Genomic DNA, 26114 nt, shown 5'->3' with positions numbered 1-26114 from the left:
AGAGACAATGCAGAAAAGATTAAAGCAAGCTGTATTACTGGAATAAGTCTCTGTAGTAACAAATCTGTGAGATCATGGACAAAGGAACTTGAGGAGATAGAGTGGCTTCTAATGTGTGGATGGTAGAACAAACAAAGAAGTGATCTGGGACCAACCTCCTCACCTTAAAAGAGAAAGCCTTATCAATTTATGAAAATCTAACAAGCCAAAAATATTGCAGATGTGCCTGCCTTAAGTGCTGGCTGTGGCTGGTTTTAAGAACTGCTATGTTTTTCATAACAAAATTATGTGGTGAAGCTGCCAGCACAAACAAGGAGCATGCGATGGCATTTCCTCCCACAGCAAAAAAATTAATTGGCAAAGAAGGTTACAACTCAGATCAAGTTTTCAATTTGGGTGAGATAAGTTTATACTGGAAGTGAATGCCATCATGAACCTACGTTTCTATGAATGAAGCACACGCTCCAGGCTTTAAGTTGGCAAAGGTAACATCATCAGTGGAGCCTCCGATGAAACGCTGTTGAGTTTTCCTGCCTGTTATTTAAACTTTGGTGTCTGTTGAGCTGGATTACCTCACTTCAGGTTTTCCTTTGAAATGGAGTGTACATGGGGTCTAGGTCTGTGTGTTTATTGATGGCTTTCTTCATGGAGAACCAGGCCTCCAGGAACTCCCGTGCCTGTCTCTGCTTTGCCTGTCCCAGGATGTGGCTGCCTTTAGTGCTAGCCGTGGCTGGTTTGCTGGTATTAAACAAAAACAAGCACAGGAATTTTGAGAGGCCGGGTTCTCCAACTAAGAAAGCCATCAATAAACACATAGAGCTAGACCCTAAATACACTCCATTGCGAAGGAAAGCCAGAGGTGAGGTAATCCAGCTCAACTGACCCCAGAGTTTAAATAACAGGCGAAAAAACACAACAGCGCTTCATCGGTGGCTGCACTGATGATGTTACCCAGCAGAGTAATGAAACATCTGCAGACTAACGAACCAACCACAACATCCACAACATGAGCTACAAATCTACTCAAGAACCTTAACGTGGAGATGGAGCCCAGAGAGAAAAAGAAATGAAAGGGGTAGATTTAAAAAAAGGAGATTATGGATAGTAGCCTGGGACAGAAGAAAAGCTGAATAGATAAAAATAAAAGCTAAGAGTAGAATGGCACAGGTTAGCTATACTGAAAGGAACACATATAATGTGATAATAAACTTAGAGGTAGACGAGAATGGGTGACTATGCCAAAAGCAACTCAGCCACCACTTTACTTAGCCCCACCCCCACTTCATCTTCAGCATAAATACCATGTTTTCTTAGCTACTATCAGTTCTGATGAAGAGTCTCTGAGCTCACAACATTAACTCTGCCTTTTTCCCACAGATGCTGCCAGATTTGCTGTGTTTCTGTTTTTGTTTCAAACCTATTTGAATCTGCTATTCTTTACTTTAAAACAAGTCTGATTTTTAAAAAATGGCTTAAATTGTAAAAACATTGAGCAAATTTGAGAAAACCTTTAAGGATAAAGAAATGGATGCAAAGAAAAATTTAGATGCATGAATTCGGTTTAATCTCTAGAAACAATAATTGGACCGATTTCTATGAAAAGTGATTTGTGAGTTCTAGTCAATAACAACACTTCAGTGAAATCTATCAGTTGCATAATTTTCACTCAGGACTGAATGCTTGGTGAATGCTCAGTCAGGGTTGAGAAACTTAACAGTATTTATGAAGAGAGAATGATTCAAGTCTGATCTGACATTTCTTCAGAACTGGATTATACTCATTTCAGATTTCCAGCACCCATTGTATTTTGCTTTTCTTAGATTGTGAAGTGCAGGGTTTATTAGTAAGTCGATAAACTGTACACAGCCTGCTAAAGATGCAATACAGAATTTGCAGTGTCCCTGCTATAATTGAATGGCAAAACAGGCTGGAGGGGTTGAATAGCCTATTTCTATCTATGTGTTCCAGTAATCATAATAACAAAATTAATAATTTCCATTCCAAACAACAGGGTCTGAGATTTGGGAATCTGGAACAATTAGCAACTTATGCACCGTGTGCCATGCAAAAATAAAGTTTGTGTTCTTCCCGGTACAGGACAAACATCATGTAGATTCAAAAATAATGCAGAAGGTCTGACCTTGAAATAGGGACAGAAATGGGACAGCAGAGCTGTCAGGATCTGTGGAATGAGTGGAGCAGTTTACATTTTATAGCATTCAATTCCAGATCTAAATCATTTTTCCTGCCTTAGTTGTATCAAACCATGGATTAGTTAGCAACTTTGCCTCTGATTCAGACACTTGAGCATTTAATCCTTGTTGACATATTTTGTGCAGTCTGGAAGTGCTGCAATGTCAGACGTGCTGCGTATTGGGTGCTAGATTAAACTGTGACCCTTTCGGTCCTCTCAGATGGCTATAAAAGAGGTCACACAATAGCACAAATAGGATATTTTTCTTTAATTTATACCTCAGCCAAGATTGTTTGAAAGCAAAGGCTTCACTTTTGCAATGATGAAAATGGTAGGGAAAGCCGAAATCTGGAAATTCCACCCCCAGGGACAGCACACAGCAATTCTGTAATGGTGGGAATGAGGCATGGGTCACTCTTACACACGTATGTTTCATTGAGACAGCTATCTACATAATTTAGCAGCTGCCTCCACTCATGCCTGATTTTGGTGCTCTGGACGTGTGAAAAACATTGTGCGCAGATTATGCCAGTAGAAGCAGGTCTGAATGTTACAGAATTGTTTAAAGAGTTTAAATATTCTTTCGGAGAAGTATCTCTTTGGATCTGATCCCAAGACATCTTTGGGGGAGGCCAAGTGCACTTTGGGAGAAGTAAGCTGCCCTTTAGGATCTTTAAAAGTAGACATGATGGGCATAAACTTAAATGTATAAACTTTCCAGTTCATTGAAACTTTATAAGGTGTCAGATATTTGATAATGAAACATCAAAGGCAACTTTCAAAAGTGTAAAACTGAATTGTCAAAAGCATTTGTCATACTGGCAAAGCATTTAAAAGTTCTACCTTCTAAACATTAAAAAAAACATTAAAAAAACTTGCCTTGAATATTAAAAGAAACACTTCCTATTTCACTCTGCTGTCAAAAGCCTGAGAGTCATTATTCCTGGGTTAGTGCCTCATGACTACTGCGTCCAGTTCTGGGCGCCCTATTATAGGAAAGATGTGGATGCTTTGGAGAGGGTTCAGAGGAGGTTTACCAGGATGCTGCCTGGACTGGAGGGCTTATCTTATGAAGAGAGGTTGACTGAGCTCGGTCTCTTTTCATTGGAGAAAAGGAGGAGGAGAGGGGACCTAATTGAGGTATACAAGATAATGAGAGGCATAGATAGAGTTGATAGCCAGAGACTATTTCCCAGGGCAGAAATGGCTAGCACAAGGGGTCATAGTTTTAAGCTGGTTGGTGGAAAGTATAGAGGGGATGTCAGAGGCAGGTTCTTTACGCAGAGAGTTGTGAGAGCATGGAATGCGTTGCCAGCAGCAGTTGTGGAAGCAAGGTCATTGGGGTCATTTAAGAGACTGCTGGACATGTATATGGTCACAGAAATTTGAGGGTGCATACATGAGGATCAATGGTCGGCACAACATTGTGGGCTGAAGGGCCTGTTCTGTGCTGTACTGTTCTATGTTCTATGTTCACCACCTTCATTATACTTATGATTGCATATTTTGATAATGGAATCGGAGTGGTTCTAGACTGTTTGAAGTGGAACTATGAATTCCAATGCTCCTTTTTATAAAGACTTTCACTGGCATGAAATGTTTATTCTTGTAAGGGGTTATGTGGCTAAAAGAATGTAAATACAATGAATGCATTTTTATTAGTGATAATGGGAACTGCAGATGCTGGAGAATCCTAGATAACGAAGTGTGGAGCTGATGAACACAGCAGGCCAAGCAGCATCTCAAGAGCACAAAAGCTGACGTTTCGAAAGGGTCTAGGCCCGAAACGTCAGCTTTTGTGCTCCTGAGATGCTGCTTGGCCTGCTGTGTTCATACAGCTTCACACCTTGTTATCTTGAATGCATTTTTATGTTTTTTTTAAGTCTCAGCATAGGCCCTGAGGTTTGTCCATGGTTGGTTTTGGGGAAAGATGCCTCGAGTTAAGGGCATATGATGCCCAGTGGAGCTGTTAGCTTAACTCCCAGCCTCATGAACTGCCACTGAGGATCTGTTGAGAGCGAAATTTCAGACCAAATTACGTGCTCAAGTGTTCGTGGGATCTTGCTGTGCCTTGGGGGGAAAAAACAAAACAAACTGCACGTTGGAAGTACGGCTGTTCAAAACCTAACGGAGCCTCTGGGGATGAGCAAGGCGCTTTACACACGTGAGTGTACCGTCCCTCGCAATGGGAATGGAATGAGTTGGCCGGTACAATTGATTCGGTGCGGCGTCTTACCTGTAGGAGCGCTCCAGCGGCGCCCCCTGGCGCTCAATACCGTGATCAAAAGGCTCCCTATTGGGTTGCGGCGTGGGAGCCCGCACGCTAATTGGTTGAAAGTGTCTGTGACGTTCGGGGGGGGGGGGTGGAGTAGGGGTGTCTTGGGGTATCGGCGGAGAATGCCGTGGTGGAGGTGAGATCTCTGGCTGAGGGGCTCGGGGCTGGCTGTATACTCAGCCCAGTGGAGCTGTCACCTTATTTCTCCACCCCCACCCCCAGCTCCATGAATTGTAGCAGGTAAGTGAAGGAAAGGGGGTTTTCCTGCAGGCGTTCGGCAAGAGCTTTTCCCATTTATCAACACGTTTACGGAAGTTGCTGCTTAAAATCAGATTTCGGGAGCCACGGGAGGGAGGAGCAGATAGATCCTTTGTGGAAATTAGTTGGTTTGTTTTGTGTGAACGCATGGAAGGAGGTGGTTTCTTTTAATAATTGTAATGCACGCTGTATTATAATTTGGCTGACGGCTTGGTCACTGTAAACAGGTCAGTGGGACTTGATAACCGAGCCTCCTGTATGTGACTGGGGGCTGAACCCTCCAGGAGGTGACTGGGTGCCGTAAATACATGGGCACTGTTTCGGGCTTGTGTTGGAGGAAGAAGGAAGTTGCAGGATACAGAGGTTGGTGGGCATGGAGTTATGACGTTTTGAGGTTTTTCAAGGGTTGAACGTGTGTTCCGCACGTAGATTTTGTTCAGCTGTGGCAGGGACATTTCAGCGAAACTGATCGCGTTCTTCATTGAAATGTCTCTCTGCATATCGTTGCACTGTTTTAAACATCTAAGTGCCTCTGAGATTGAGATTGCCACTCCTTTTCGTCAAACTAAGTGGAATGAAGAAACAATTTGTGTATCGTTATTTATTTATGTTGTCGATCGATTGCACCAGCTTCGTGTAGATTCTAGTCAGCATTCGGCTGTGGCTCGTTCGGTGCCTGTCTCTCTCTCGAACCCCCACCCCCAACCGTGGAACGGGATCTTGTACATGTTTGAAATATGGGAGCCAAAAAAGTGAAGTTAATGCGGGATGATTCACGCCATTGCTTCGATTAATACTATTTGGCTGCAAAGATCGTTAAAGTGCACATTATCCTTTTTGCAAACTTTCCTCATAATCAAGTAGATTTTCACGACAAAACATTTGCATTAAAAGTATCAGGGAAACTTATTCGTGAATCCAATTAACAGTAGTTTCCTTTTAAAGTCAATATATGTTTAAAAGTTTTTCATTTTCTCAATTAAAATGCAAAAAATTTTAAAAGTTTCTTGATCATTTCATATAACTTGTGGATGCTGGAGTTCTGAAATGAAAGCAAAGTACTGGGCAGACACAGCATGTATAGTAACTGTGTTTTGATTTCACAGATGTTGAGATTTTGAGCCTGCTATAATTTTTGTCTGAAACTGAAAAATAAAATTTTATGCTATTGACAAAGGGGGAGTAGGTGCAAGTGGAAGAGATGACTCGGTCCACAGAGCAAAAGGCAAAGTAATGCAGTAGTAGAGGAGTGATAGAGGTGCAGGATAGATGTTAATGGTAGATCTGAATAGTAGAAAATAATTCAGTGTTGTTGAGAGCAAACCCATGTAAAGAAGACACTGGAGGTGGGAGAAAGTGATACAATCCACATGGAGGTCGGTGTTTGTGTTCTGGAGGAGTTGAACTCCATATTAAGTCTTGAAGGTTGTAAAGTGCCTAAGCAGAAAATGAGCTGGGGTTCTTCCAGCTTGAAGTAGACTTTGTCGGAGCACTGCAGCAGCTGAGGCCAGAGATGTTAGCCTGAAAATAACAGGGTATGTTGAAATAGAAAGCGGCTGGAAGCATGGTGTCATTCTGACAGAACAGAGTGGTCACCCAAGCTATTTAGTCCTGCAAATGTAGAAGAGCCTGCTTTGTGGACAGAGTACAGTAGACTAGATTGAATAGAAGAAGTCTCCTTTACATTGGTGAGATCGTACAGACTGGGTCTGGATCGTACAGAAAATGAGCTGGGGTTCTTCCAGCTTGAAGTAGACTTTGTCGGAGCACTGCAGCAGCTGAGGCCAGAGATGTTAGCCTGAAAATAACAGGGTATGTTGAAATAGAAAGCGGCTGGAAGCATGGTGTCATTCTGACAGAACAGAGTGGTCACCCAAGCTATTTAGTCCTGCAAATGTAGAAGAGCCTGCTTTGTGGACAGAGTACAGTAGACTAGATTGAATAGAAGAAGTCTCCTTTACATTGGTGAGATCGTACAGACTGGGTTAGGATTTGTGAAGTATCTCTGCTCTGTCCATAAGAATGACTACGATCTTCCAGCTGCTTGCTATTTCAGTATACCATCTTGCTATCATGCTAACATGTGCCTTGGGGCTGCTACAATTCTTTGGTAAAACAAAGCAAGTGGCTGGGACATTTTGCACTTGGGCCCTTTAGCTTTTAGGACTCAACATTGAATTCAATGATGTTAGGCCGTGACCCCTGTCCTCCTTTTGATTATGCTTCCAAACCCCCCCCCTTCTTGTTTACATGGGCACGCTCTCAGCAAAACTGACCTATTTTCTATTATAAATGCCTATTTTGCATTTACATCAGTCCTTTATGACCATTAACATTCCCTTTTGTTCCTTGCTCTGGGCACCCTCGCATTCTGTTCCACTTGCTCCTCCTCACCCTCTGTCAACAGCATAAAAATCATTTTCCAGACCCCTTCAGATCCAAAGGGACTCGTAATTGATTCCACGTTAATCTTAATTTTTCTTTCCACGGATGTTGCCGGATCTGCTGGGTTGTTCCTGCATGTTTGAATTGGCTGCCACTTTGATTATTGCTCAATCACCAGGAAGAAGTGGGGGGACAAAAATCACTTTCGATTGTAGAAAGAAAACTTCCATTTGTTACTGGAACTTTGTTATCCCCAGGACCAGCTCAATTGCTGTACACTGATAATGGAAGTGTAATCAGTTATGATGTAGGAAATGTGACAGCTAAGTTGTGTATAAATTAACAGTGAATTGAAACAAGGATAGAAATAACAAGCAGGAGTAGGCTGTTAGGCCCCTTTTTTGCGCCAGCTCTGCTATGTAATAATAATGGCTGTTCCGCTGTCAATGCCATATGCCTGCTGTCTCCCCACAACCCTTGATCCCTTTAATATCTGAACATTTAGTTGTCTATCTGTATGAGTTGGCCTCCACATCTTTGAGGTAGAGCATTCCACTAATTCACTACCCTTTTTTTAGTGAAGAATTCTTTACTCCTATCAGTCGTAAATGGTCCACTGTCTCTCATAGATCTAGATTTCCCAATCAGAGAAACATCCTCCCTGAATCTAGTCTATCCAGTACTGTTAGGATTTGTTACATTTCAATCAGACCCCCTCCCGTTCTTCTGAACTCTGGTTCAAAAAGTGTGTATTCACCAATCTCTCCTCCTACAACAGTCTTATCATTGCCTGGAATCAGCCGACTGAACCCCGCCTGTGTTCCCTTAGAGAGAGCTAGACTGTACATAATACTCTAGGTGTGGTCACACAAAGACCCTGTATAAGCTATTCTGATATCTGAACTCAAACCCTCTTGCAGTTAAGGCCAGTGAGGGATGAGATTATCCATGATGTGATTGGGGTACAAATAATCGCCAGGAAATAGGGGAGAACTTGCCTGCTCTTTGAAATAGTGCGATAACAAGGTGTAGAGCTGGAGAAACACACCAGGCCAAGCAGCATCAGAGGAGCAGGAAAGCTGACGTTTTGGGCCTAGACCCGTCTTCAGAAATGGGGGAGTGGAAGGGGATCTGGAATAAATATGGGGAGAGAGAGGGAGAGGTGGATAAAGGAGCAGATAGGTGGAGTTGTTTCAGGGCCGAAGAGATTACAAGAGGGTCGATTAGATCCTTTCACATTCACCTGAGAGGTAACGATGCTGAGGTAAGTCGCTAGGTCTTTTGTTGAAGTGTAAACCTGGAACCTGGATTATGCGCATAATTCTCTGGCGTAGATTCTTGATCCTGTGACCTGCTGACTTGGAGAAAAGGGTGTAATTACTAAATCACAGCTGAAAGCTTCAAGTCTTTTGTTTAACACATCAACCTTGTCTGAACCATATCTCTTGGATAATCACAACTTTAGTGAAGTTGCAACTAGTTACAAATCAACAGGTTTGTAAAGGACTCATGAATAAATAAACTGGAATTAAGAAGTGCGATTTGAATAACAGTGTGGAGCTGGATGAACACAGCAGGCCAAGCAGCATCTCAGGAGCACAAAAGCTGACGTTTCTGGCCTAGACCCTTCATCAGAAAGGGGGATGGGGAGGGTTCTGAAATAAACAGGGAGAGAGGGGGAGGCGGACCGAAGATGGATAAAGGAGAAGATAGGTGGAGAGGAGAGTATAGGTTGGGGTGGTAGGGTGGGGATAAGTCAGCCCAGGGAGGACGGACAGGTCAAGGAGACGGGATGAGGTTAGTAGGTAGGAGATGGGGGTGCAGCTTGAGGTGGGAGGAGGGGAAAGGTGAGAGGAAGAGACAGGTTGGGACAAGCTGGGCTGGTTTTGGGATGCAGTGGGAGGAGGGGACAAGCTGGGCTAGTCTTGGGATGCAGTGGGAGAAGGGGAGATTTTGAAGCTTGTGAAGCCCCCAGTGATACCATTTGGCTGCAGGGTTCCCAAGTGGAATATGAATTGCTGTTTCTGCAACCTTCGGGTGGCATCATTATGGTACTGTAGGAGGCCCAGGATGGACATGTCGTCTGAGGAATGGGAGGGGGAATTAAAATGGTCCACGACTGGGAGGTGCAGTTGTTTATTGCGAACCGAGCGGAGGTGTTCTGCAAAGCAGTCCCCAAGCCTCCGCATGGTTTCCCCAATGTAGCGGAAGCCACACCGGGTACATTGGATGCAGTATACCACATTGGCAGATGTGCAGGTGAACATCTGCTTGATGTGGAAAGTCATCTTGGGGCCTGGGATGGGGGTGAGGGAGGAGGTGTGGGGGCAAGTGTAGCATTTCCTGCGGTTGCAGGGGAAGGTGCCGGGTGTGGTGGGGTTGGAGGGGAGTGTGGAGCGAACAAGGGAGTCACGGAGAGAGTGGTCTCTTCGGAAAGCAGACAAGGGTGGGGATGGAAAAATGTCTTGGGTGGGGTTGGATTGTAGATGGCGGAAGTGTCGGAGGATGAAGCCTTGTATCCGGAGGTTGGTGGGGTGGTATGTGAGGACTAGGGGGATTCTCTTTGGGCGGCTATTGCGGGGGCAGGGTGTGAGGGATGTGTCGCAGGAAATGTGGGAGACACGGTCGATGGCATTCTCGACCACTGCGGGGGAGGGGGGGGGGGTGCGGGGGGGATGTTGCGGTCCTTGAAGAACGCAGACATCTGGGATGTGTCAGAATGGAATGCCTCATCCTAGGAGCAGATGCGGCAGTGGCGAAGGAATTGGGATTGGGAATGGGGATGGAATTTTTGCAGGAGGGTGGGTAGGAGGAGGTGTATTCTAGGTAGTTGTGGGAGTCGGTGGGCTTGAAATGGACATCGGTTTCTAGCTGGTTACCTGAGATGGAGACTGAGAGGTCCAGGAAGGTGAGGGATGTGTTGGAGATGGCCCAGGTGAACTTGAGGTTGAGGTGGAAGGTATTGAAGCGGAGGAACTGTTCGAGCTGCTCTTGGGAGCAAGAGGTGGCGCCGATACAGCCATCAATGTAACGGAGGAAGAGGTGGGGTTTGGGGCCAGTATAGGTGCAGAAGAGGGACTGTTCCACGTAACCTACAAAGAGGCAGGCATAGCCTGGGCCCATGTGGGTACCCATGGCCAACCCCTTTGTCTGTAGGAAGTGGGAGGAATCGAAAGAGAAGTTGTTGAGGGTGAGGACGAGTTCGGCTGGGTGGATGAGGGAGTTGGTGGAGGGGGACTGGTCGGGCCTGCGGGACAGGAAGAAGCAGAGGGCCTTGAGGCCATCTGCATGAGGAATGCAGGTGTATAGGGGACTGGACGTCCATGGTGAAAATGAGGTGTTGGGGACTTGGGAATTGGAAGTTCTGGAGGAGGTGGAGGGCGTGGGTGGTGTCACGTAAGGAGTTCCTGGACCAAAGGGGAGAAAATGGAGTCCAGATAGGTGGAGATGAGTTCGGTGGGGCAGGAGCAAGCAGAGACAATGGGTCGACCAGGGCAGGCAGGTTTGTGGATTTTGGGAAGGAGATAAAAGCGGGCGGTGCGGGGTTGGGGAGCAGTAAGGTTGGAGGATGTGGGTGGGAGGCCACCTGAGGTGATGAGGTGGTGAATGGTTTCGGAGATGATGGTTTGGTGCTCAGGGGTGGGGTCGTGATCCAGGGGGGCGGTAGGAGGAGGTATTGGAGAGTTGGTGTTTGTCCTCGGTGACGTAGAGGTCAGTGCGCCATACTGCAACTGTGCCTCCCATGTCTGCGGGTTTGATGGTGAGGTTGGGATTGGAGCAGAGGGCTGCCCGTTCTGCGGGGGAGAGGTTGGAGTTGGTGAGAGGGGTGGAGAGGTTGAGGCGATTGATGTCTCGACGGCAGTTGGAGATGAAGAGGTTGAGGAAGGGTACGAGGCCTGGGGGTGGTGTCCAGGAGGAGGGCGTGTGTGAAGGGGTCAGTGGAGGGAGGGTTTGGCTCACGGTTGGAGAACTAAGCGTGGAGGCGAAGGCGGCGGAAAAACTGCTCTATGTGCAAACGTGACTGGTATTCGTTGATGTGTGGGTGGAGTGGGACAAAGCTGAGCCCCTTGCTAAGGACTGACCAGTTCACAATGTGCTTTGAAAGTCATTGTAGTTTACTTTTTAAAAAAAGTAAAATCATCGTGTCTGGAAATACAGGTTCTGACCAGTTTTATCATTAAATGCCTAGATCTTGAATTCAGGAGGCGTCCCAGGACTAGCACCCACTTTAGCTGAAGTGTTTTCCTCTCACTGAGAAGGGTGAGCAGGTAGATCAGCACCTCCTCTTAGTTACCCTCTTACGTGTATTGTTGCTTCCAGTACACATCTATTGGATCACAAGGTCACTGTTCAACCTATGCTGCTTTCAAGCGAGCACAAAAAAACCACTCTAACCTCAAAGCTGTCGGGTGCATTTCCTGCTGGAGTATGAGCTCATTCAGAAACTGCGCTCCAGTCATTGTCAGTTTCACAAGAGTGATCTGCATTTTGCGGGATCTTGCTGCTGACCTTAATCGATGCAGGGAGGCACTTTGCTGTGGGAGTCTGTTTGCCAATGTCCTTCACTTTCCAGGTTGTTTCCTGAAAGGCCCATTTTTCTCCTCCAAAACATGACCTGACAATGACGTGGAGCTCGGTATGATTCTGTTTGTACACAGACCTGCATACTGAAGTTGAGTTGGAGCGGTTTGGGTTTTAGATTGAAGGCATAGAATGAGTAGTTTCCAATTTCTTCCGTAAATTATTTCCCTCAAACTGGGGCAAGTAAGACTTTACAACAGCATGTCTTCTCCCAAAGCAATATGTCCGCATCAAGACACTAAACATTGAATATCCGCTGTGCTGGGTGGAACCCGCTGTTTCCATTCCTGAATACAGACTGCAGCAGTAGCTGCTCTGTTGGGAATTTGAGTGGTGAGATACTCCTGGGTGGACAATGAAAATGTGTTCAGGAAGTCTTCAAAGGGTCTATGAAGAGTGCAGACAGACCCACTGATGGAATTCCTGTCTTGCGATCAGTTGAAGTGAAGGCTCGTTTGAGATAGCACTGAAACCTCTCAATGTCAAGAACACACGCAATATCACATCTGAGTGGGGACTTAAATCTTCACACAACTCAGCTGCCCAACCCTAGAAACAGCACTTGCACTGCAATTGCTAGAGTCTGCAGCTCATGTATCATACTTGTCACCCATTCAGAACCCATTGAACCAGAGTGAGAATAAGTCCCTTTTGATTCAGAGGGACTGAGCGGGAGGATTGGATGGAGCATCTTCATCACAAGGACTGACTTCAGATTAAGAATGGGGTTTTACTAGCATCACACAGTTTTTATTTGTTTGAAAACTCAAGCATATGTCAGCTTACATCTCCAAGAATGCAGCTTTGGGATTTTGGGCCCTGACTAGCAATCACCAACATCAGGCCATCAGGCTTGTCGTTCACAATTGGCGGGGCATGCTGTTTTTCAACTCCATCCTCGCCCTTTTATTTTCTCCAATTGTAGAAAAAGTCCCATGCTGTATGCTGTTCCCGTAACTTTGTGTTACTACTTCTGTACCCAGAGGCCGAGGTTCAAGGCAGACCTGCTCCAGCGGTGTGTAATAACATCTCTCCACAAGCTTGATAGCACTGTTTTTCGGGCTACAGCAGTATTTTGATTTGTATCAAAATATTAAAACCAAAGAGTGTAATCTTTGAAAGATCTAAAATAACATTGGCTGAAAAATCTAGGTGACCAGCTAAACTCAAGCAGCCATAGCACTATACTTGTGGAGCTAATGTGTAAGGGATACATTTATTGGACTGCGGGTAGACAAGGAGAAACAGTATTTAGGTCATTGCTATGTCATGTGTGTTCTGCCTAAAGGCTGGCTCATGACCCTGCTGTTTTACTGATTATTCTTCCTGAGCATTGGCAAAACGGTCCAAAAAAAACAATGTTGGTTTGCCATTCCATTTCACTCTCCAGGGGTAGGTTTATCAAGTAAGCTTCAATCCCAAGTCTGTCAGAGAATGAGCTAAATCCATACTGATGGTGTTATTCTGAATCATGCACTAACCATTCAGATAGCTGAGGAAACCGACCTCCCTGACTGGTTCAAGATTTGGATTTATTTTAACTCTCTTGTGCCCATTGCCATCTAATTCAAAAGATAGCTGGCCTTTGCAGTTTCAAAACTGGAATTAGTTTTCTACAGCAAGAGCCTGCATTTATATAGCACATTTTAGCAAAGGAAAGTGTCCCAAGGTGAGAGGTTCAGTAGCAGGTGGGCTGAGGTAGATGTAGACAGAACTAATTCTGTCACAAGTACTTTTTCTTCGTTCGTGATGGGTGGGCATTGCTGGCGAGTACAACATTTTTCTTTTGCTCATTGCCAGCTGCCCTGGAGAAGGTGGTGGTAAGCTGCCTACTTGAACTGCTGCAGTCCCTGGGTGTAGGGACAGCCAGAGTGCTTTTCAGAAGAGGTTTCCAGTAAAGTAATTCGATGACTGACAAAGAAGGAATGGTGATATAATTCCAAGTCAAGATGGTGTGAGATTTGGAGATTGTAGACGGTGATGTTCCAACACACCTATTGCTGTTGTCCTTTTTGGTGGCAGAGGTTATAAATTTGTAGGAGGAGCTTGGCAAGTTACTGCAGTGCATCTTGCCAATGGTTCACGCTACTGTCACTGGTGGTGAAAAGAGTGAATGTTGAAAGTGTGGGTGTGGTGCCAGTCGAGCAAGTTGCTGTATCCTGGATGATATCTTGAGTTGTTGGAACTGCGCACATCCAGGCAAGTGGAAAGTAATCCACCACATACTCTCTCTCACTCCTAATATATGCCTTATTGATGGTAGGCAGACACTGTAAAGACAGGAGGTGAGTTACTGCGGCGGTTCCTCACCTCTGACCTGCTCTTGTAGCCACAATTTGTGTATAGCTAGTTCAGTTCAATTTTTGTTTTGAATGATGGTAGCCCCTTGGGATGTTGATAGTTGGGGATTTATTGGTAGTGCCATTGAATGTCACGGGGTAATGAGACTACCTTGTTGCAGATAATCCTTGTCTGCCGCTTTCGTAGGGCAAATGTTTGGGCTGACAATTGCAGATCACCTGGATATTTTGCTGCGTTTGTACAAGGACTGCTTCAGTATTCCCTATGCTGACCTTGTGTTGGAGGGAACGCCACCTGAAGTAGCCGAGTATGATTTGGGCCGAGGGCACTCCTGCAGTGATGTCCGAGGTGATTGATCTCCAACAACTACGAACATCTTCCTTTTGTGTTAGCATGACTCCAACCCAAAAGACAGTTTTTCCCTGAGTGTCCCATTGACTCCAGTTTTCACAGGATTTCCTGGTGCTTTAATTTATGAGTTCAGCTGGTTTTTTTTGTCCATTTTTGAACCAAGGCTTTAATCACGTATCTCTGGGGAAACCCAAACTGAGTTTCGGCTTTGTATTCCTATACAAGTACAACTTCACAGCACTGTTGATAACCCCTTCCATTATTTTGACTGAAAGTAGACCTGTGGGGGAGTAATTTTAGCTGGGTTGGATTTGTTCTGCTCTTTGTGTACAGAACATACCTGGGAAATGTTCCATGATAATAAAATGTGAGGCTGGATGAACACAGCAGGCCCAGCAGCATCCCAGGAGCACAAAAGCTAACGTTTCGGGCCTAGACCCTTCATCAGAGAGGGGGATGGGGAGAGGGTTCTGGAATAAATAGGGAGAGAGGGGGAGGCGGACCGAAGATGGAGAGAAAAGAAGATAGGTGGAGAGTAGAGTATAGGTGGGGAGGGAGGGAGGGAGGGGATAGGTCAGTCCAGGGAAGACGGACAAGTCAAGGGGGTGGGATGAGGTTAGTAGGTAAGAGATGGAGGTGCGGCTTGGGGTGGGAGGAAGGGATGGGTGAGAGGAAGAACAGGTTAGGGAGGCAGAGACAGGTTGGACTGGTTTTGGGATGCAGTGGGTGGAGGGGTAAGAGCTGGGCTGGTTGTGTGGTGCAGTGGGGGGAGGGGACGAAATGGGCTGGTTTTCGGATGCGGTGGGGGAAGGGGAGATTTTTGAAGCTGGTGAAGTCCACGTTGATACCATTGGGCTGCAGGGTTCCCAGGCGGAATGAGTTGCTGTTCCTGCAACCTTCGGGTGCATCGTTGTGGCACTGCAGGAGGCCCATGATGGACATGTCATCTAAAGAATGGGAGGGGGAGTGGAAATGGTTTGCGACTGGGAGGTGCAGTTGTTTATTGCGAACCGAGCGGAGGTGTCCTACAAAGCGGTCCCCAATGTTCCATGTTGGGTAGATACCAGCATTGTGACTGTACTGGAACAGCTTGGCTAGGAATGCAGCGGGTTTGACTGCACAAGTCTTCAGCACTATCACCAGAGTGTTGTGGGGCCATGTAACTATTGCAATATCCAGTGTCCACACCAATTCTTGATACCATGTGGGGTGAACTGAATTGGTTGAAGACTGGCTTCTGGGCTGCTGGGAATCATCATAGAATCCATACAGTGCGGTAACACGTCCTTCAACCTAAAAAGTCCACACCAACCCTCACAGCACCCTATCCAGACCCAACCCCCCTAAACCGAACTAAGCTACACACCCCTGAACACTACGGGCAATTTGGCATGGCCAGTCCACCTACCCTGCACATCTTTAGACTGTGGGAGGAGACTGGAGCACCCAGAGGAGAGATCTATGCCGACACGGGGAGAATGTGCAAACTCCACACATACAGTCGCTGGAGGGTGGAATTGAACCCGGGTTACTGGCGCTGTGAAGCAGCAGTGCTAACCACTGAGCCACTGTGCCGAAGAGGCTGTGAGGAATATTAGGAGGCTGTGGAAATCTTGGATGAACAGACTCCTTCTATGCCCCAAACGATTCCAACTAAATGTCAACAAGTAAAAGATGGACATAAGGTTATAATTCACTGACTTACACACCACCCCCCACCCCCACTGACTTTAACATGTAAGAAAAATGTTGCTGGATAATTATTGTAGCATTATATTAAGTTAACCAGTGTGTTACTTCACTGTCAAAAGATTTCCCTTTTTTTTATATTTGAGCACAGTGGGTCTTTCAGAGGGTGATTTTTTTAAAAATCCGCTTGACATTGTGGAATGTGACATACTAAAATTGTTTTCTTCCATTTTCCATTCTGTTGTAGGGTTATTGTACATCTGATCCGCATTCATTTCTTTTTTAAAAAAAAAAATCAACCTTAGCTCAGTGCAGTCTCTAACCTCTGTTTTGGAAGCTCCACTTCAGTGACTGTCTGATCATGCTGACCCACTCCAATATGAAGAAGTGTAGCACTGTCACAGATAGCATCTTCCAGTGAGGCACTAAACCAAGACTCAGTTCAACATCTCAGGTGGTATTTAAAAAAAAATCCCACAGCACTGTTTTGATGAAGAATGTGACTTATCTCCATCATGTTGTGATAAAGAAATGTGGTCTACAAATGCAAGTTCTTTTTGAGTCTAAAAGTTAATTAAATGTAATGGATGGTCTAATTTATTGTGTCTGCTCCACAGCATTGAAATGCTGGAAAGACTTGAGTTCCTGTGGGGTGCACTAAGGCCCTTTTTTTTTCCAATGCTGAATTTCACTTTATTCTTCCATCATTCTTGGGACATTGACATTTATGACCCATCCTTCAGTTACACTGAAAGGTTGGTGAGCTTTCAGTTTGTAAATGATTTGGCACCATTTTGAGTGGCTTGGTCCAGGCTAGCTGTTAAGACTCAGCCACATTACTGTGTCACCGCAGTAATGGGCTATATTGGCTGGGTTCCTTCCCTAACAACAAGCATCTCAGGAGCAGTTGGAATTTCACACCAGTCCTACAGTTTTATAGTTTCACAGATTAAACTTTATTCTAACATTCAAATTTTTCTCAAACTGCCAAGGCAGTTTGTGAACCTGAGTTCCCTGGTTGTAAATCCAGGTCATAAAAGAAAACTTGCAATAAATCAAGTGGGTTCAATAAGTCACTTGGGATTGGAAAGCTAAACTAAGAATGTGAGTGAGGAATAAGCAGCAGTGATGGGCTAATTTATGAATTTTTATTAACTTCCTTTGGTGACTAAGCTGGTTAGCTTCTGATTTAACCTGTAGAAGTTTGCTGTCTTTTAAATTAAAAGAAGCTGTAACCATGTCCGAGGTAGTAATTTGAGAGTTTGGTACTAACTTTTCCTTAACCAACACTAATCTGTTTGTGAGTTCATGCTGTTCCTTTCAAAAACTGCTTGTTATGGTAAAATAAGCCTTTTTTTTGAGTAATTTTAACAAAATCTCTGATGTTGGAGGGGGCGGGGAGGAATGGGCTGGAGAAAGGAGGCTTTGTGAATTTGTATGTTTCGAACCTGTTTCTGCAGTTTCAGTGGCCCAGTGGATAACAGCAGTTTCAAGTGAGCTTTTGTTTACACTCGGCTGACTGCCTAACTTTCCTATCAGCTGGGGGGATGGTACGCTTCATAATGTGCCTGTTATTTCCAGAAACTAATATTCTTTCTGTTGTTACATGAGTGTGATTGAGCAAGTGGTTTGGATTGATTTTTAATTGAACCATGTAATGAGTTTGCACATGATGTTTTTTAGATCATGCAGGTAAAGTTGCATCATAAATTTGGCAAAAAGTAATGCTGTGAAGATGCAGCTCCTTTCATCTGTGATTGCTGAATCCATATTTTAAAATAAGATACAGTCTTAGTATCTCAAATTGACAGTGCATTCATTTCAAGGTCATGTGGATCTATTTTGCTGTTTGCTGTTAAATAAGGCTGAGAGTATTAGGTCTGGTTCCAATGGGTGGGGATGGGAATATGTGAATGCCAACGTTTGGATCACTAATTGGCTTGTCAAAATGTGCAGTGGCTATACAACTGGCTTCAGGGCTACGGAACACAACAATTTGCAGTTGTAAGTGACTTTAATACTGAAAATGTTTTAAGGAACAAAAGGCGGACACTGAACGAGGACAGCTATTTAGAAAGCTGGCAGAACGGCTTGGTTAAAAGAACATCTTGTAGGAGTGGAGGGGTCGGGGTGCGATAGAGTGATTTTTTTTTTAAGAAAGCTGTCCCAGACTTTAAAACTGAATGTGTGACCACCAGTAATGGAGTGATGGAGGACAGATATTGGAAGGGGATGCCTCAATATTTCCAATGAGTACATTTTAACAAGTAAGCAAAATTCCGAGGGGTTGATACACTTGAAAGATTACATTTTGTAGCCAATATAAAGCATATTTGTGTAAAGACAGGTGGTAGGTCAGAAAATTGGACTGAATATGGGGGATAAACAAAAAGGAGAGTTGGATTCAGAGAAAGCCATTCAGAAATGTAAAAGTAGATATTCGGAGTTTTTATAAAGGAAGAGTTAACAGTGTGAGAATTGACCCTAGAGCAAGTGAGTCAGGAGAATTAATGATGGGAAATAAAGCTGAACTGAACAGGCACTTTGCACCAGTCTGCACTGCAGAGAATCCAAATAATATTCCTGAAGCAGAGATTAATCAGGAAATGGAAGGGAGGGAGGAACTTGAGCATCCAAAGTGGTATTGAGCAAATTGTTGGAACTGCAAGCTAACAAATGTCTGACGAATTTCATCCTAGTGTCTTTTAAAGAAATAGCAAGTGAGATTCATCGCTTTTTAATGTTCCAAAGCTGCCCAGATTCAATGACCACTCCATTAGATTAGAAAATAGCAAATATAACTTCTTTATTCAAAATGGGGTGGGATGGAAGGCAGAAGGCAGGAAGCTGCTGGTCAGCTAACAACATCTGTCAGTGGGAAGATGTTAGACGCCATTATTAAGGAAATTTAAATCGAGGCATGTGGAAATGTTCAAAGTAATGGGCAAAATCGTTATGATTTTTGTGATATTGTAACCATGTTTGACCAACCTATTGGAATTGAGGAAGTAATGGGGGTAAAGGGAATCAGTGGATGTGCTGGAGTTTGATAATTTGATAATGCATTTGATAAGGTACCACATCGAATGTTGTTTTTGGAAAATAAAATCTCATGCTGTAGTGGGTAGTTTACTGGCCTGGTTGGGAGATTGGCTGGCTACCGGAAGCAACGTAGGAATAAATGGGTCCTTTTCATGTTGGCAAGATGTAACAACTGGTGTCTCTCTCAGATCAGCACTGGAACTTCAACTGTGTACAATTGATATAAGTAACATGGATGACAGGACACAAGACATTGTCGAAAATTCTGATAATTATCTTGCCTACCTTTTTTATAAGTCATGAAGAGGACATGAGGAGACTACAAAAAGACATAGGTTAAGTGATTGGAAAAGATCTGGCAAATGGAGTATAATGTGGGAAAATGTGACCATGTCCGTTTCGGCCAGAAGAATGAGTGGGGAGATTATAGCATTTTATGCAAATGATAAGAGATAGCAGTGGATCTGGCTGTCCCAGTGTATGAGCTACAAAAGTTGGTAAGTAGGCACAGCAAGTAATCAGGAAAACTCTTAATAGAATTTTATAATTTATTGTTAAGAGATTTGAATCCAAGAGTAGTGAATTATGCTTCACTTTTTCAAAGAATTGGTGAAATTTCCTCTGGAGTAATGTATGCAGTTATGCGTCACCTTATTTAATTGAGGCTTTGAATGTATTGGAAGCAGTAACAAACTAATAGCAGGAGGGGATTGTCTTTATTTAAGAAAAAGTGGATGGGCACAGCTTGTATTCAGTGGAGATCAGAAGAGTAGGTGGATTCATAATTGAAACATTAAGACCCTCAGGATCTTGGAAGGAAAGAATGTTTCCTCTTATGGCAGAAACTAATAACTGGGGGTCAGTTTAAAAAAAAACAAGGGGTTGAGTTTTAAAACCAAGCTGACATGACTTTATTTTCTTCTCTCTCTCTTTCCACCCCCCCCACAAAGGATTGAGGCTTTAGAACGCCCTTCCTGAAAAGAGTATAGAGCTTTACAGACATATAGTATGAAAATAGGCCCTTTGGCACAACTTGTCCATGTTAACCTGATTTTCTTAATTAACTTCCAAGACAAATGAGCAATAAGATAATGCCTGGCCACGTTACTCACAGCTCAGGAGCAACAGAAACAAAATACAACACAATAAATTAAAATACAGCACAGGAACAGGCCCTTCGGCCTGTGCCAATTCCTAACCCTCATTTAGACTGGCCACTTATTGCCCATATGTGGTTTCTATCCCTCTAGTCGCCTCCTGTTCATGCATTCTTTCCAGATACACCTTAAACGTGGCTAAAGTGCTGGCTTCCACCACCTCCCCTGGCAGAGAGTTCTAGGCACCCGCCACCCTCTCTGTGACAATTTTTCCCAGCACTTCTCCCCTACCCTTCATTCCCCCTTTTTTCACCTTGATCCTGTGTCCTCCTTGGAATTGACCTTTCCCCTCAGAGGAAAACAGCCTCTGACTGTGCACCCTATCTATTCCTGTCATAACTTTGTAGATCTTTATCAGGTCACCCTCATTTCCCCCCACCCCACCCATCTTTCCGGTGGAAGCAGACTCACTGAATATTTATTTTTCAGATGGGGGAGGGTAGATTGTTGGTAATCAAGAGGGGTGAGAGGTTATCTGAATGAGATGGGAATCTTGATTTGAAGCTTCAAATCAAATGAGCTGTGCTCTTATTGACTGATGGGCAAGGTTATGGGGCCGAGTGGCCTACTCCTGCTCCTTGTTTATAAGTTCTTACGAAACAGGGAGGCAGGGCTGGAGGGCATTCAGATCAAAACAGAAGTTCCTGGAAAAAGTCAGCAGGTCTGGCAGCATCTATGAAGAGAAGACAGTGTCCATCATTTCAATTCGGAATAAAACAGTGTTACCTACCATCCTCTGCCCCTTTTCCCCTTCTGTCCCTCCCTATCCGCTTCCTACTCCAGAATATTCCACCTTCTGGCCCCTCCCTCTTGGTCTCCTTTTTAAACCAGCTACATTGGGGTATCTGACACCGAACTTTAAAAGTACTGATTTTAAAGTAGTAACTGTACACTGAACCACACATCTATTTTGTTGTTTGTAATATATGTATCACTGGTGCCCTTTGCTTTTTTAAAAATGCATTCTGTAATGTGTTTTAGTCTTTGGTGCATTACTTTCCCTCCTCATCCTTCATTTCACCATTGATATCAGAGCCTTCTATCACTCTTGTCCTGTTGTTTTGAAGTTCTTCCTTTCCACATTGACCAAATTTTTCTAAAGCTTGCATTTTCCATTCCATATTTGATCAGCTCTTTAACCATCCCTTTCTATGACTTGATAAATCATTTCCTGTCCGTAAAATGACCTGGCACTTTTTTTGTCTGTTACACATACAATTATATTGCATTAAATGCTGTGAAGTAGAGAAATCACAGAAAAGGGGCTTTGTATTAGTCAATTTTTGCTGTGGTTCCATATCCAAATCTCTTGCAAATCGATCTGATTGCTTCACTCGGGCAGCAGCTAATTTTGGTTTTTTTTTCTTGTTTCCCCTAGTATGCTCGAGATCTTTTCTCCTAGATCTGCAATGCCAATTGACATAGCTATGCAGCTATATCTTCCTCCTCCATTCAAGCAAGCAAGCTATGCAACAAGAAGAGCACTCAAAATAACCCAGCCACTACGGCCATGCATCCACCTCCACATCAGTGATGATACACCAGAAAGTAAGCACAAAATCAAGGAGCAGAAACGCGTCTCCTTCGCAGACACAAAAGGCTTGCCCTTGACTACGGTTAAATTCTTTGATTTGAATGACCTAAATTTTTCCTTTAACGTCGATGATTTGATCAGCAGTTTGGTCGGCCTGAAGACCACAGACAAAGATAGCCTACTCTTAGATTTTGCACAGCCCTCATCTGATTACCTAGATTTCAAGAACCGTCTAGAAGCTGACTTTGTCTGCCTTGAAAACTGTATGTTGCAGGACTGTACAATTATGGGGACAGTCAAAGTGAAAAACATTGCATTTGAAAAATCCTTGAAGGTGAGAATAACATTTGATACGTGGAAAACCTTACAGGACCACGACTGCTGCTATGTCGAAGACTCTTACGGCGGCTCAGACAAAGACACATTTTCATTTGAGATTCGTTTACCGGAGTACATTGTTCCACATGAAAGGATAGAGTTTGCCATCTGTTATGAAAGTGGTGGGAAGACCTATTGGGACAGTAACAAAGGGCAGAACTACAGGTTGATCCGATCGGAGCTGAAACATACTCCTGAGTCTTACAAAACAAATCAGCCGCTGGACAATGTATTGACTGAATCAGACCACATGCCAGGATTTGGGATTGAGTTTGATCATTATGGTGGACTCCGGTGCTCCTATGGCTTATTTCCCGAATGGCCCAGTTATGCTGGTTATGATAAGATGGGACCTTACTATTGAGCGGGTCCTAACAATGGGTCCACTTGTTCTTGAAATGTAGATGGGTTTTTAATGTTCCTTTCAAAGTATAACTGGTTTATAGCAGAAATTGGGTACAGGAGGCTAGTGTTGGTTGTGAGCATCAACTTAGACTATTTCGAACATTGGAACTTGCGGTTTTTAAACATTTCTTATATTTGGTTTGGCAGTGAACAAACATTTGTTGTAATCTGTAACTTGAAATATTTTCTGAGGAATTCAACGAGAACACTGCCGTTTTGAATATACAAAGTGCTCATTTTCTGAACTTTGTGTTGCTGTCTAATTTCACAGGATGTTTTGACCTGAGGCACTTCTGTCAACTTATGGACGACACTCATCATTTCCGAAATGTTCCAATCTTTTAAAACTGTGCCCAGTTTCACCAAGTAATTTCGGGAAGCTCTGCTAAAGCAGTAATCAACATGTGAAATGGACTTGTGTGTAGGGCAGTGGAAATGCCATGAAGGAACATGGAGGAAGCTGTGATGGAAGCCATCGCAGAGCCTTTATGGATGGATGATCTGATAATCTTTCTCAACCTTATTTTACTTAAAGAACTATTTGAAGCCCAAATGTGCAACTTTGTTGAACTAGGATTCTGACAACACGTTCATTCTAATGAAGATTTTCTTTTAAAGTATTCAAATTGCTGAGTTGTTAATTTTGAACAATAAGTAGTACTCAAACTGATTGGAATCAGCTTGAATTAAGTCAAATTAATGAATGGGAAGAAAGGAGAATGAACATTTACATATTTATTCTGTCTTGTAGAAATTTGACACTTCCTCAAAGATTATGATGCCCAATTTTTTTGCATCTCCCATTTAGTTTTCTGTACAAACCAGCTTGAATAGTAGATTCCTTCTTCCCACCACTCCCTTCCTCCCCCAGAAGTCTTGCATGCTAGTGACTAGGAGCTTGTATAGAGATGCTCCTTCACTCTCGGCTTGAAGACATTTTAGACTGAAGTCCTTCTCCCTCTCGTGTGAGGTTATATTTGTTTGGGAAATGTATCAAATCGTGTTGACTCTTTCTTTTGACTATACTGTGGATTACTGTGTTTGTCAGAACCAAATCTTTGTTTCAATTTCATAGACTGTGTTGCATTCTGAGTGAACAGGAATGTGTGTCAATAAATGACTTACCCTTTGTCTTTAAGGCACTGTCAGCTGGGACGCAGCTTCTTGAGGAGTTACAGTTCCCAAGTGTCCTAGCCAAGGGTAACCTTGTTTTGTTCTATGTAGTAGACATGATATTGGCTAAGCTATTTCATTTGAATAGGCATCAAGATATGCTGCATCATACACAAAACTATAATTTATTCAAGCTAGTGTTAACTCCAGTTCCCCAGTTTGAACAGCCTAGGAAACTTATGGCTTTTGTTCAGTTTTCTACCAAGTGGTGAGGGTCATGCATTGAACTGCCTGGGAACTTTTGAAAGTACTTCTCAATCATAAAAATTTGGAGACTTTATTCTGCCCCATATCTGTGCTGTTGCAACCACTAGGTCATATATTGAGTGCAATTCTTTACAGTGAACTATCGTAATGCTGGTTTCCCTCAATGAAGGCCATTTTAGACTGTACTAGCCACATGCCCCGTGGACATTTCTGTGAAATTCTGTGCATCTTGCCCCACTGCATGAGGCCAGTATTTAAGCATTGGGCAGGTCACACAGCAACTGCCACTTTCCATTTTTTTTAAAGAGCCATTCTGGAGTTTTGCCTGCTGCTTGTGGGACAACATTCCGTGACTCTGTCCTACTTTTTTCTCTCTGATACTGTAAACTATTGGCTTTGGCTGTGAATCCCAGAAATTGTGGCAGGCAAGGATAGAATCCACTTGTCCCATTGCCTGTCCTGTAGCTGTGGTTCTCTATTTTAGCTCCAACCTCTATGCACTTCCCCTCCCTCCCTCCACACCTCATTTCCAGCACTTTTCAAACTCTAGTTAATCTCCCATTCTTGCTCAGTAAGCACTTATGGTAAAACATCCCATTTCTCAATCTGTGTGGGGTCGGGGGAATCTCTCTTAATTTCACTCCTTCCCCACCCTCCCATTTTTTTTGTCCCAGTTCCTTGAGGCTATTTCACCAATGGACAGGAATCCATGTTATTTTGAAGGTCTTGGAATAAATTTTCTGATAATCGAGTCTTGTGCAATGTTCCCTGTAAATAAAACAAAAATTGTTTATATTCAATCTTCAGTCATATGGAAGGCTAAGATTGAGTAAGGCTATGAAGGGATATGGAGCAAATGAACCTGAAGGTCAGTAGTGCTGTTGGAACAGGCTGTAAGGTCTGAGTGGTTTCATGTTTCTCTTTCCCAGTTGTAATGGTCTAATTGAACAGTGAAGCAAACCTGAGGTGACTTCCTGCTCCTCAAATCAGGAATACTCTGAGCTTGTTCAGTATTGATCACTGGTTTTGTGTTTGTTTTTTTTTGGCAAATGAGATTCTGTGTTTGATGTGCTTTACACATTAAAGGTTGATCTGCTGTGCTTGTGTCCTACTTAATTATGTCTTCACGTTTTGAGCTGCAAATGAAGTTTCAAAGCTGAATTTCCCTGGCTGAGTGAGTTTTCTAAAAATAACTAATTTTCACCTTTCACTGAAGAGAGAACTGCGAGAAAGCAGGAACGTGAGGATTTTATTTTTCAGAAGTGATGTATTTAAAGGGGATCATAAACAGCGCAAGGCTGGCATGCGACACACAGTCACTGCTCCTCCTCCCCTGTAGTAATTAAACATGGGCGGTACAGTGGCTCAGTGGTTAACACTGCTGCTTCACAGTACCAGGGACCTGGCTTTGGTCCAGCCTTGGGTGACTGTCTGTGTGGAGTTTACACATTCTCCCCATGTCTGCAGGGGTTTCTTCTGGGTGCTCCAGTTTCTTCCTACAGTCTAAAGATGTGTAGGTTAGGTAAATTGGCCATGCTAAACTGTCCCATATTGTCTAGAGATGTCCAGGCTAGGTGGATTGGCTATGGGGAAATGCAGGGTCACAGGGTTGGGTCTGGGTGGGGTGCTATTTGGAGGGTTGTGTGGACTTGATGGGCTGAATCCCTTGCTTACACACTAATAAGGATTCTATGAAATGGCCTTATCTTGGGTGTCTTGGTATTTGGCATCTGGCTGTGAAATTATGGTTCCATGCTGTTTATTTATTAATAGGATCTCCAATGGAATGGCATAAACTATAGGCAATGGTTTCCAAATATCTCCTATCCATCCAGCTAAGACATAATATTAATTCATCTTACAAACATGTGTGGCTTTAACTGTCAATGAATTGCCATCATTTCAATTTTTAAGTGGATAGAAATATCTCACTGGATACTGAAATGATTACATTGTGTGTAAATATTTGCAGATGGTGAGAAGGGAATGAAACCTGCATACAGGAGACTTCTAGCCTTATTTGTTTTTCTCATGGTATCCAGTCCCTTCCCACTTAGATCCACAATTCTTCTGACCCTTTGCTAGTTTTAAATTTTTCAGATTGTGGGCTCTAGCAACACCCTCTTCACCCTCTGTACAATTCCTTTTACACGTCTATCCCCCAACAGGATGGTCTCTGGGCTG

General features: G+C 43.7%; 2 protein-coding genes across 4 annotated transcripts in view; both read left to right on the top strand.

The window, feature by feature from the left end:
- Positions 1-4593: 4593 nt before the first annotated feature.
- eri1 (exoribonuclease 1) overlaps positions 4594-26114 on the top strand; it is a 65546-nt gene continuing 44025 nt past the window's right edge. Inside the window, exon 1 of the mRNA XM_059643359.1 lies at positions 4594-4709. The gene's annotated coding sequence lies outside the window, so the exon portion shown is untranslated. The remainder of the gene's footprint in view (positions 4710-26114) is intronic.
- ppp1r3b (protein phosphatase 1, regulatory subunit 3B) lies at positions 4598-25030 on the top strand. 3 transcript variants are annotated; one of them, XM_059643363.1, is made up of 2 exons: positions 4598-4709; positions 21612-25030. In XM_059643363.1, the coding sequence occupies exons 1-2, from the start codon at positions 4696-4698 to the stop codon at positions 22507-22509; spliced, it is 912 nt and encodes a 303-aa protein (XP_059499346.1). In that variant the 5' UTR covers positions 4598-4695; the 3' UTR covers positions 22510-25030. The 3 variants fall into 3 exon arrangements, with proteins under 3 accessions (XP_059499346.1, XP_059499360.1, XP_059499354.1); XM_059643377.1 differs by lacking the exon at positions 4598-4709 and adding an exon at positions 4812-4954; XM_059643371.1 differs by lacking the exon at positions 4598-4709 and adding an exon at positions 4961-5090.

The sequence above is a fragment of the Stegostoma tigrinum genome, chromosome 3 (genome assembly GCF_030684315.1).
Source record: "Stegostoma tigrinum isolate sSteTig4 chromosome 3, sSteTig4.hap1, whole genome shotgun sequence".
Taxonomy (NCBI): Eukaryota; Metazoa; Chordata; class Chondrichthyes; order Orectolobiformes; family Stegostomatidae; genus Stegostoma; species Stegostoma tigrinum.
The sequence above is the reverse complement of the archived record's forward strand: the minus strand, read 5'-3'. Positions and strand labels throughout refer to the sequence as shown.